Source organism: Artibeus jamaicensis, unplaced genomic scaffold (genome assembly GCF_021234435.1).
Source record: "Artibeus jamaicensis isolate MK-2021 breed Jamaican fruit bat unplaced genomic scaffold, CSHL_Jam_final scaffold_3307, whole genome shotgun sequence".
Classification (NCBI taxonomy): Eukaryota; Metazoa; Chordata; class Mammalia; order Chiroptera; family Phyllostomidae; genus Artibeus; species Artibeus jamaicensis.
This window is the reverse complement of record NW_026522040.1, coordinates 8,285,585-8,298,109: the sequence shown is the minus strand read 5'-3', so window position 1 is coordinate 8,298,109 and position 12,525 is coordinate 8,285,585. Positions and strand designations below refer to the sequence as shown.

Sequence of the window (12,525 nt, the reverse complement as noted above, 5' to 3'; positions counted from 1 at the left end):
ACTAACAAATCAACAAACAAGTGCTGGCGAGGTTGTAGAGAAAAGGGAAACCTAGTGCACTTTTTGGGGGGATACAGACTGGTGCAGCCAACTGTGGAAAATAATATGGAATTTCCTCAGAAAACTAAAAATGGAACTGCCTTTTGACCCAACAATTCCACTGCTAGGCTTATATCCTAAGAACTCTGAAACACCAGTCCAAAAGAATCCATGCACCCCAACGTTCATAGCAGCACAATTTATAATAGCTAAGTATTGGATGCAAACTAAGTGTCCATCAGTAAATGAGTGGATCAAAAAACTGTGGTACACTCACACAGTGGAGTATTACACAGCAGAAAGAATGAAGGAAATCCTCTTAGTGACAGCATGGATGAAACTGGAGAGTATTATGCTAAGTGAAAGACAAATACCATATGATCTCACCTGTAAGTGGAACCTAATCAACAAAACAAACACACAAGCAAAATACAACCAGAGACATTGAAATAAAGAACTGACAGTAACCAGAGGGGAAGTGGGGGATGATGGGAGAAAAAAGTGTAGGGTCATCAAGGAACATGTATAAAGGACACATGGACAAAGCCAAAGGGGGGTAGGATACAGGGTGGGAGGCGGGGATGGGTGGGGAAGGCACCGGTAGAGGGAAAATGGAGACAACTGTACATGAACAACAATTTTTTTAAAACTTCAAATAAATATCAAAGAAACAGGAAAAATATTTTTAATCAGTAAATTTATTGGCTTAACCAAAAAAATCTCTGTGGAGATTTGAGATTGTGTTGGTTAGTTTACGCCTATTCCAGAACTGTGAGGAAGCTGGCCACCTTCTGAGCAACCTGATCTTTCTTCCAGAAAAATCAGATTTTAGGACACTTCCACCTGATCTTTTAAACTCTAAATTTCCTGTTATAGACTGAATTCTCTCACATAGCAGTATGAGCCTTCTGATACATCTCTCCCAACAAGCCCCGCAGTTAATGTTTTTCTTTAAATATTAAAATAACTATTTCTTATAAGCATGTACCCATAATATGTTGACCATGTGCTTCTGCATGGAATTCATTGCTTTCTGCATTGTAACCAGGGAATCACTTGGTATCTGGGGGAGATGGAACACTCCACATCCTGAGCTCCCTCCGAGTCCCAAAACTTTGTTCCCAAAGCTGGTCTGGCCAAGTCCCACATCTGAACAGCACGTGAAGGCAGCAGGCTGACCATCAGTCCTTTCCACCTTCCATTCCTCTCCAGCCACCTAGACCTCACTTGACCGTCTCAGAACTTGTCCACACCTGTGCCTTCTGCTGCAGCAGGCCCTAGAGACCACCGCACGTGCCTGGGGAGTCTGTGAGCAGACGTTGCACAGACTACCATCCTCTTCTTTTCGGGCATGAGCGAGCTGGCAGGGTCAGCCTCTGTAGGAACCGCAGACTGTCATCCTGCATTCGGGCGAGGTGTACTCCTTCGTACCTGGATTACCAAGTGCCCTAGGCGTGGGAACCCTACTTTCTCCTCCTCCTTCTTCTAAATTTCATGTCAAGTTACCTCTTGACAACTTTAACAGACCTTTCCATATTCATGGCTTGATACAAACCTTCAGGCTTCACAATACTGCAAAGGAAAAGGCTTTTGAAAACAGTTTTACGTGGCTTTTGTTTGAACTAAACTCAACATGTAGTGCCAACAATGCATATCACTTGATTGATAAGAGGACTTTTTGAAAAGCAACACCACATCACCACTGCCACCAATGTCAACGTGAAAAAAGCCTCATCTAGAAATGGATGGACGATGGTGGGAACAGCCCCGATTTTAAGAAATGCCAGGACTTACCTCCTTCAAGTCTATGTACTTTCTGAAGAGTGCATTCAACTGTCATTTCAGGGATCATTTTTTATATGTAAGTGAAGGTTATTTTTAAAATGTTCTTCTTCCTATTATACAGCTAAAATGGAAATAAATTTAATGTAAATTGACACTTAAAGACTAATACCAATGTACATTGCTGGAAATAATTGTGGGCCTTAATTAGATTTTATTCTGCTACTGAGAATAAATTTTTTAACTTGAGGGACTACTTGAAATGTGGTTTCTGGTGGCAGCCTGGAAAAGTACTGATAACATGCATTTCTGCAATAAAAATTTGTGAAATTCAAATCTATTAGTAGATATTTAAATAACAATTATTCCTGGTTCCCAAGTAATTAAAGGGAAAAACATTACCTAAAACAAATAACAGATCAGTCATGAAAACAGAAGTCTACACAGTATGCTAACTGATGAGTTCGAGGTTTCGTTCTGTTTTTCCCAGTTGTCAACATTATCCTTCTTTCCATCTTTAACCACAACATGTAATGTAGCGAAACTTTCTATGCCTCATTGTATTGTAAAAGGGTTCCACTTTTATTAACGCTTTCCAGGAACACCGACCTCAGTAAAGTCCACAGATTCCACTTCATTTATAACCAAGAAGTCTGCATTAAGAGACAAAATTAGTGTCTGTGGCCAAAACTATAAGATGTCAGGTACATGTCCCAATGTTCTGCTTATCTCATTAAACTACACTTCCTTCAGTTCTCTTCCTTCGGTTCCTATTAACTCATTCAACCAAAACGAACTGAGTTTCTTTGATGGGGGCCCCAGAATAGTGACAGCTCAAAAGCAAACCATTTCTCCTCCTTTAGTTCCTTTATCACCTTTCCAACTTAGATGAGAGCCCAGGGACTAAGAGAAAAAACTTTAAAGGCAGCATGACATTTTTAAAGGTTTGATTATTTTAAAGCATCTGTGCCAGCCAGAAAATCGGTCCTTTCATAATGGATATTCTCAATCTCTAGTTCCTCATTCGGTTCCTTTGAATTTTATGTCTATGATATAGTGCTGATGTGGGCAACTATGGGAAATAGTATATTCCAGAGGATGATCACCCAAGTACTTAGAGATATTTCCTGGGCAATTAATCAAGAGAAATAATTTCTGACATACTATTGAATTGAATGTGCTGTCTTACATTTTAAATAGTCAGCACATATCTACATTCTGAAGTATGAACAGAAGCATTTCTGAGGGCTGTGAACTTTAAATCTTGCTCTAGCTATTCTCTTTCTGAACCTCAGCCTACATTTGTTATAGAATTTCTATTGACTTAAAAACAGAACTACAGAATAGCTTAAGTTTTCCCAGAAAATTAGCATTACACTATTGTGTTTGATTTATTATGCATAATGATAAATAATTACATATCACAGAATAGTGAAAGTCAGGTAAGGAAAACAATAGCAAACTGCTTTTAAGTGCTGTTTTAGCCTAAAAAACTTGGGTTTGCATATATCATTTTCAGATTTCTGCTAATGCTAAAGCAAAAACCTACAAAGGAGAATTAATTATATTATTTGCATAAAATCTAATTTTTACAAAACATTTTATAGTATTTGAATGAAAAAGTGCCAGAGAAAATTATCAAAGCAATTAAATAAATTGCTGATTGCATATCCCTTTTACTTAGAAACAATGGATGCTGTTAAAGAATGACATAAAAGTAAAATTGCAAATTTAAGGTTTGTCGTTTGGGGGAATATTTTTCATTTAGCTCAAAATTGACAAGCTGGTCATTAAGCACTGCCAATTAAAACTGAGACTTTAGTCCTGGCTGGGTGGCTTAGGTTGGTTGGAGCATCATTCTGCTCACCAAAGGGTTGCGGGTTCAATTCCCAGTTAGGGCACATATCTTGGTTTTGGGTTTGCCTTCAATATGCAGTGTGGTCAGGGGGTGTACAGAGGCAAACAACTGATGTGTGTCTCTGTCTTTCATCAATAAAAAACATTCCCTGGTGAGCATTTAAAAAAAAAGAAACAAATCTGATTTATGACAAGTCAAAGTAGAGGGACTTTAAAGAGGCAACCCAGTTAGTAAGCGTCCCTACGAATGTGGAGCTACAGTGAGCCGGGTCTGACCCTTCCTTGCATTAGTTTCCCATCGCTGCTGTAACAAATCAGTGGCTTAAAACAATGCAAATTTATTATATCGCCATTCTGGAGGTCAGAAGTCTCAGTAAACCAAATTGTAGGTGTCAGCAGGGCCGTATGCCTTCCAGACGCTTCAGAGAGGAACAACTTCCTTGCCTTCCCCACCTTCCAGAGGCAGTCCGCAACGTCAGCCTAACAACCTCTGCTTCCGCCATCACGTCTTCTCTGCTCTCCTACCTCTTTCCCTGGTAAGGGCCTCTGTGGTTACACTGGGCCCAACCAGAGGATCCAAGATCATCTCCTCATTTTAAGATCCCTCTTCCACAGTCCTTTTTGCCACGTAAAGTAACACAGTCACAGGTTGAAGGACTGGCTCTGGTCTGTAGGCTGTGACCTGTCTATGATATTGAACCGAAAGTAAGCTTTTAGAATATGCTATCAAAGTTTGACAATAATTTTATGTCTGTAGAATATGATCATTTAAGGTGTTTTAATTTGTATCGTTTTAATTTTACTAGAAATTCATTTGTATTGTATATTTTCAAAACTACTAATTGGTCCATGGCACATTGGAAAACACTGGAAATGACTACTTTCTTTTTCTTTAATACACACACAAACCTGGCTCTTCACGATGGATTGTTTTTTCAAGAAACCCTGAGCTAGCAGAGAGTGCATCACTCACAGAGAGGAATTCCAGGTGAAAGGTCCCCCCTAGGAATATCCAAGGAACCAAAATTCACTTTAAACACCTCCCAGGCCAGTGCCTTCCATACCAACTCTGAATACTATCAGTCCATTAAGAACTTTCTAGGTCCCCTTACCCTCCTCCCACATCATGCTCCAACTCAAGGCTGGGCAAGCTAGGAGAAGCTAAGGAGCACTAAGCCGGGAAAAGGGATGGAGCCTGTCCACAGCCGGCAAGTAGCCATCCTTTGGCCACCCTCAGGGCCTAGGCGTGTTCAACTGAAGGCACAATAAATGCACCAAAGGGGCTCCCAAAGCAAAGCTGTTTAGACTGAGAATTCTGGGTCCCAGGCTCCCCCGTCCCTTTATCCTGGGAGAGCAAGAGTGACCAAAGGAGACCAGAGCAAACCCTGTACAGCATGGGACCCAAAGTAGGGCCTCTCTTAACTGGGAACTGGGTCTGAGAGCAATGCCGCAATCAGAGCCTCAGGCCATGCTGGGACTAACTTCTCAGTGCATAACAACAATAGGCACCGGAAAAGCAATCTATTCTACATGTCAAATCAACTGAAAGTTACAACATCAATACCAGTTCAGTGACATAATACTGGAGTATAGAAGCCAAGCAAAAGGGCCATCAGGATATTACTAAATTCATAAACAAAATCAATGTTTCCTAAAGTTTTATAATAATAAAATATTTATAACATACTTTTAAGGCAAACTTTTTTCTTTAATGCAGAACTTCTCAGACTCTTTAATATAAGAATGTGTTTTATGGCCCTCCAAATAGGCAAATAATAATAGGTGATATTTCCCAAACATGTATAAAGGAGGCATGCACCTCCACATATATGCATAGTACATCTCTTGGCACAAGAATCCTGAAAATACTATCAAATGAGACAAAATAACTGTTTCAGCTGGAGTTGAGTGTGACAGAAACTACTTACAACTAGTTTGAGGAACAAAGGAATTAAATGGATGATTATCAGGGGAGTCTTCAAGACCAGGCTTGAAGGGCAAGCCGTCTGGGCATAGAAACCATGGCGGGAACAGCCCAGTACTAATGCTACTAATACTGAAATAAATCAATTCCCAAACATCTCTACTGCCTTATGTAATGATTATTTGTAAGCATTCCTTATTTGAAATGCTTATAAATAATCAGTGACAAAACAAAACAATGCTGCAAAAGAAAATGAACCAAATTCTATAAAAAAGAAAGAGCCTTGCACAGATATGGTCCTAGAAGGAAATACAATAAAATGTTAGCATTTTTTTCTGCATTTAGAGTAGTAAGTAATTTTTATTTTCTTTACATACATGAATTATATTTGTAATTATAAGATTAAATATTTTTAGAACTACCTTTGTCAAGTCTAAAAGAAAAACTGTTGTAATGCCAAAATTTTGTGTCAAAGTACATGTTCACAATTTTCAAATAGTTCTTGAGTTCGTAAACTTTGCTAATGAGTTTTTCTAATTATTAGGTGATCATTTAATTCTATATACCTGAGGACTTTTGATGCAGTAAATATTTTTAAAGCTCTTTCTTGTTTTTTACATGAGTAATTGGACAGTATATAGAAATCACAATTCCAGTATGTGTTTGGTATTAGGAGTATACCACAGCTCTGTTGTCAGTAATCAGTGTATTACCATGCATTAGCACAATGGCTGGCTCTTATATAAAAAGGAGCTCTAGGTGCTGTTTGCATATAACTTCAGACAAGACCACTTTGAGATAACTTCACTCTTTCTAAATGCAATTAGCTTTTTATTAAAATAGCAAAATAAATATTAATAAATTTACTTCTTATTAAAAAGTAAATAGGATTAACAATGACAAAACCTCACAATGCTATCTTAAATAAAATCAGTAAAAACTGAAATAAAAATAGCAATTATAATCTGTTGTTTTAAAATAGCAACAATTAAGAGACTACATATCAAAACAAAATGCATATCAAAGTCAAAATGCATTGACTTTGCATTTTGAGATGCAAAGTTGTGCTCAGAGGTAAATTTATAGCTTTATGTGTCCTGTTATTAAATAAGAAATTAAAATAAATGAACTAAGTCATCAATTACAAGAAAACAATAAAATAAACTTAAAGGGATAAAGAAGGAATTAATAAAGAGTAAAAATTACATTAAAGATGTTAAAAATAGAAAAATATAATTTATAAAATACCTGTTAGTTCCTTTAAAAGACTAGCAAGTCTAATAAAGAAAAATGCAACTAAAAATACTTGAAATGAGAAAGAAGTTATAACTACAAATATAGACAAAATGTTTTCATTACTATAGGAGTCTACTAATAAACTTTAAAATTCTGTAAAAATGCATGATTTTTACAATTATTATTTTTTTAATTTATACTCAAGAATTAGTAATTAATCTGTCTAAGCCAAAAACCACAGAGGAAAAACTTTGTTTTCAGAGATGAACTTCCACTCACACACCCTTAAAACCAGCCTGAGTCCTAAGCAGTGCGGTGGATAAGTTCCTCCAAACCATCGAAGAATAGGCAATTCCTATACCCTATACTAATCCAGAGGAGGGATTTTTTTAAATCTCATAAAAATAGAATTAAAAAATGTAAAACTATAGTCCAATTTTATATGTGAGTATAAATACAATTATCCTAAGTAAAATGTAAAAAGTTGAATTCAGTATTATTATATTGAAAGAGGAAAAAACCTACACTAATGAAACAAGATGCATTTCATGCAGAAATAATTCAATATTGAAAATTTTATTTAAGGGAGTAAAACCACGTGGTAACTTCTAGCACCCCAGAATATTTTTAATATAATTTATAACAACTTTCAATAAAATGATTAGGATACTTAAACCAGGAAACAGCTTTCTTTATCTTATAAAGACTTTTATTTTACTCCAACAGCTAATATTAGAAGCTGATGAAATATTAATGGCATTCCTAAAAAGTCAGGAATAAGATGAAATTAATAGCATCATTTATTTAATATATGAGGTATAAATATTGTAAAGAAAGGGAGAAAATATCATTAATTATACTTCAAATTGTCTACTTAGAAGAGAATCAACTAGAAGGATTAATAAAAGAGTTCAGAAAAGTTGCCAAATACAAAAATCAGTAGGTTGACCCTGCAAGGAACAGCTGGTTATAAAACAGAATGAGAAAATTACTTCAACAAAGATATGAAACACCTATTAATATTATTAATAAGAATATGTGGGATCTACAAAATTACTGAGGAATATATAAGAAACCTTCAATTACCTTGACATCTGAAAAGTTCCTGAATGGAATAATTAATATCACAAAGATTGCAAACTCTAACTCAACAAATCTATAACAGTAAAGCAATTCCAAACAAAATGCTAGTAGAATTTCTTTTGAAACCTGCCCAAAATATAATTAAAGTTTACCTTGAAAAAGAAATGTACAAGTATAGATGAAAATATTTTGAAAAAGAACAATGTTTACTCCATTAAAAAGATAATCACACAATAAAGCAAATTTTAAAATGACATTGTAAAATGACAGCAAGTTTCAGGAAAAGATACCAAAAAATGAACAAACACACAAATAAAATCCAGAAACACCCCAAATATATGTAAGAATTTAATATTTGATAAACATGGAATTTTCAAAACAGTGGAAGAGAGAGTTTACAATAAACAATGATGCATCAGCTAAATAAATATTTATAGTCTTAATCACATCTATATCAAAAATAAATTTTATTTGGAGTAAAGATTTAAATCTAAAAAAAATTTAAAGAAAACATACACAAATACTTATTTAACATTGAGACGGAGAAGACTTTTAAAAAACATATCACCAAAAAACAGAAATCATGAAAGAAAAGATAAGTTTATGTAAATGAAAAATGTAATATTTCTGTATATCAAAGACATCATGAATTAAATTGATACATATATGACAAAGGGAAAAAATGTCTGCAGCTTACAGAATAAACAAACGGGTAGTGGTTGTAATATATAAAGAGCTCTTACAAATCAATAAAAAGTGAACTCCCAAAAGAAAAATTAGCAGATTGTTCATTCCTTCAACAGATATTTATTGTGCACCTAACATGTGCCAATATTGTTCTAGGGGCTGGGAATACAATGTTGAAGAATCTAGACCTCCAGACACAGTCTCTTCACATACACACACACAAAGTAAATAAACAAATAAATAAAGTTACAAATTGAGATAAGGAATCCAAGAAAAGAACTGAGATAGTAAATGGGAGGTCAGAGGCTATTTTCAATCAATGTTGTTGGCAGGCCTTTCTTAAGATGATGTATTTCAACTGTTATCCAAAAGACAAGGTTGTGATGGGGGAGAGAATAGCCAAGGAGAAAAGTTTAAGCAGAGATACAGCGCTTACTAAGCCTCTGAGGTGCAGAAAATATAAACGGAGCAGCATACGTGGGGTTCGAGATACAGGGAAGGGTCAGATTATGCAGGACTCTATGAGCCATGTAAGGAGTTCAGATTTTATCTCATGAGCAATGCTTTACTCATTCAATTCATGAGTAAAGCCATTGTTGCTACTCTATCAAGAAGTGGGTCTTGGGTCAAGGAGCAGGAGCAGAGACCAGGAAGGACTGGCTGTCAGGTAGGAAAAAAATATTGATGAGGATTGATAACATTGAAAATGAAAAGCAGCAGAAATATTAAAGATATATTTGAGGGTAAAACAGATCGATTTTGCTGGTCTACTTGATGTAGGAGAGGCCATGAAAAGAATCAAAGGTGATGCCTAGATTCCTAGCTTGAGCATATGATTGGATGGTGGTGCTATTTTACTGTTTAAGGAAAAAATAGGGGAAACAAGTTCGGGGTGAGAATGAGGAATTAAATTGTGGACATGTTAAGTTTGAGAGATCTGTATCATCCAAAGGAAGATATTGAGCAAGCAATTACACATTTGAGTCTAGAACTTATAGAAAAGTTCAAAGTGGAAAACAAATTTTAAACTCATTAGCATAAATGCATACTTAAATCTATAAAAACTGATAAGATCATCCTGGGAAAGGACAGAGAAAGAAAAGAGGGGCCCAAATGAAGGTGAGAAACCTCAGCTTTTCAAATTTAGGCAGGAAATAGGTAGCATAATGCTGAGGAGTGATCAGTGAAACAAGAAAACCAGGAGAGAATAATGCCTTGGATATGAATAGAAAACATTTAAAGAAGCAAAAACTAATCAAGGTGAGGACAGGAAATACCCTTTTGGAGAGAGTAATATGGAATTGACTGGTGATCTTAACAATGATATTTTCAGTGGTGGTGATGTGGAAGTCACCTGTGGATAGGTTAGAAAATAGAAGCAATATATAAGGATAATTCCATAAAGAAATTTGGTTATGAAAGAGAGCTGAGAAATGTCACTGATGGAAGAAAAGATGCACACGAGGGGACGCTTAGTTACGATGGTGGACACTGGAGCATGTCTGCAATCTGATGAGAACGATTCATTCGAGACAGACTGATGGTACAGAAGGAAGGGGATAACCTAAGGAGAAAAGTTCTTGAAAAGGCAAGGGGGATGAGATCCAGAGCTCAAGAGGAGGAACTAATCTTGGAAACTTCCTTCATAGTCAAAAAAAGGATGAAGATGGTTACCCAGGTACCTCGAGGCAGTACCTTGAATGAAGCAGAGGCGGGGGTCTTGTGGTGAAAGCTGAGGAAGTTTGTATGTAATACCTTCTATTTCCCAAATGAAATTTGAAGTAAACTGGGAGGAAGGGATCAGAAAATTTTGAGGAGAGACCAAAAAGTATAAATAGTAGTTTTAGAAATGAGAAACTGATACTACAGTAGGAACAATAGCACCAATTTGAAGTTTGAGATAACAAATTCAGAGTAAAACTGGTTGGCTACATTGTGTGCTTTTCTAGAAGAAAATGCTTATCTCAGTCAGGCACATGAAAGGCAAATGGTAAAGTTCATCCAGCATTGGGATTTTACAGGAAAGTAAATTGGAAAAAATTCAGGTTCAAGATTGCTGAAAGCATATGTTTCAAGAAGAATGATTATAATGATGGACCATGGGCTCTAGGCTAGAAAGGAAGGATGTGAATCCAAGAAGGGGCTGATACATAGTGGAAAAAATTAATAAATTAGCTGTCAGTGAACAAGGGAGCCAAGATAGAACAATGGTGATCAGAGTGGAATGTCTGACATTGTGTTAGCTCAGGTCCCCCTAGAAGCAGACACCAAGACAGGGTTCAACTTGTAAGGGTTTTATTGAGGGAACATCACACTGGAGTATAAAGGGAAGAATTAGAAGGAGGGGGAGGCCTTCACACCATAATGGAAGTCTGACACCTATGAAAGGAGGCAGGGATTGGGCAAGAGCCTTAGACTGCACCCAACACAGTTCTAAGAAAGTCTCAGCCAGGCTGCTGAGGAGTTCCCATGCCAAAGTTGTTCATTAGAAGAGTCCAGCGTTCCACATGAATGGACCATCACTAATACCCTCACTGTGCTCAGTCTTGCACAGGGAATAGGCTGATAGTCTGGGAGAAGCACACTTCAGTGCAAACCCAGCAGAAGTGGGTTCCCTGGGGTGGCAGTACAGAGAAAAAATCAGTCCTTGGGAGCATGGCCCCAGTCACTGAGGATTTGTGCACTACAAAAACAATCTTCTGGCAGACGGTGGAGGGGTTGGGGGTAGCGACCTGGTGAGAGGATTTGAGATGGCAAAGACTAAAATGGGAGCTAGTCTTGGAAGAACTAATAACGAAAGCAACTAAGCAGTTGATAAATTATTAGGAGGGAAAGAGGATGGTATTCACAGGGGTGTCCAACCTTTTGGTGTCTCTGTGCCACAATGGAAGAAGAGCTGTCTTGGGCCACACATTCAATACATTGCAACATGTAATCACAAACAAAGTTTTAAATTTACAATTTTGTGTTGTGCCACATTCACAGCCATCCTGAGCCTCATGAGGCCCGTGGGTCCCGGGTTGGACATCCCTGGTCCAGGGGCAAGATTCTCAAAGACACCAGGATTTTGGCAGGCAGCAAGAGGATGTAATGCTCTGTGAGTAGCAACAACTGGCAAGAAAACCATCCTCCCCACCCACCGGGCCCTAAGGCACATGGTCCTCCTGAAGGTCTGCAGAGGGAGTTAGAGGGTAAACCAGGTTCCGCCTAAGCCAGGGGGTGAGGGGGGGTCTGTGAAATCCGCAGGCACCGGGGAGCTTGCTGACGACAGAGGGTCTGGAGGGCAGGCGGGCACAGAGGCGAGTTACGGTGAGGCGCCTGAGGTACTGGAGCCGTGTGCAGTGCTGGCGTCATCCCGCCGGTGGCCGGGAGGTGGCACTCAAGGGGGCGCGGGCTTCCGTAGGCCCCGGGCGGCGAGCTGGCGCTCCCGGGCAGCGCCCCCGCGGAGCTTAGGGCGGCAGCTGGCAGCGGCCTGGCGAGTGGTGACAGCCGCAGCCCCAGAGGGGCAGCGGCTCCCCGGGGCAGCCGTGCGCGTGGCGGCAGCGCTGCGGGACGACGGCTTCCCGAGGCTTCGGCCGCACAGGCGGCAGCAGTCCCCAGGGAGAAAGACAAAGACACGCCGGTTAGAAACGGGACTAGGCAGCACCGGCGCCTCCCAGCTCATCAAAAAGTCGCAAACCCAAACTCCTGTGATGGCATTTCCGCCTAACAGGTTGTCTGGCTGTCACTCTGACACTGGAGATAACTTGTGTTGACCAGAAGGAAACGGCATCCAATTGAAGTCGCACACATGTTTTAGCAATTTAAGAAAATGTATCAAAACTCTTAAATTTTTAAGTACTCTTTGACGCAGAAAATCTAGTTTCAGAATTCTCCCTTAAATAATAATCATGAATAAATACAAAATTTTCATACAG

At 38.4% G+C, this 12,525-nt stretch overlaps 1 protein-coding gene across 3 annotated transcripts in view; it reads right to left on the bottom strand.

Annotated features, from left to right (window-relative positions):
• Positions 1-8,542: 8,542 nt before the first annotated feature.
• Positions 8,543-12,525, bottom strand: part of ZNF800 (zinc finger protein 800) — a 50,804-nt gene continuing 46,821 nt past the window's right edge. For all 3 annotated transcript variants that reach the window (XM_037137150.2, XM_053657089.1, XM_037137151.2), the window contains exon 6: positions 8,543-12,177. In XM_037137150.2, coding sequence (XP_036993045.1) covers positions 11,988-12,177 — 190 coding nt within the window. In that variant the 3' untranslated portion in view covers positions 8,543-11,987. The remainder of the gene's footprint in view (positions 12,178-12,525) is intronic.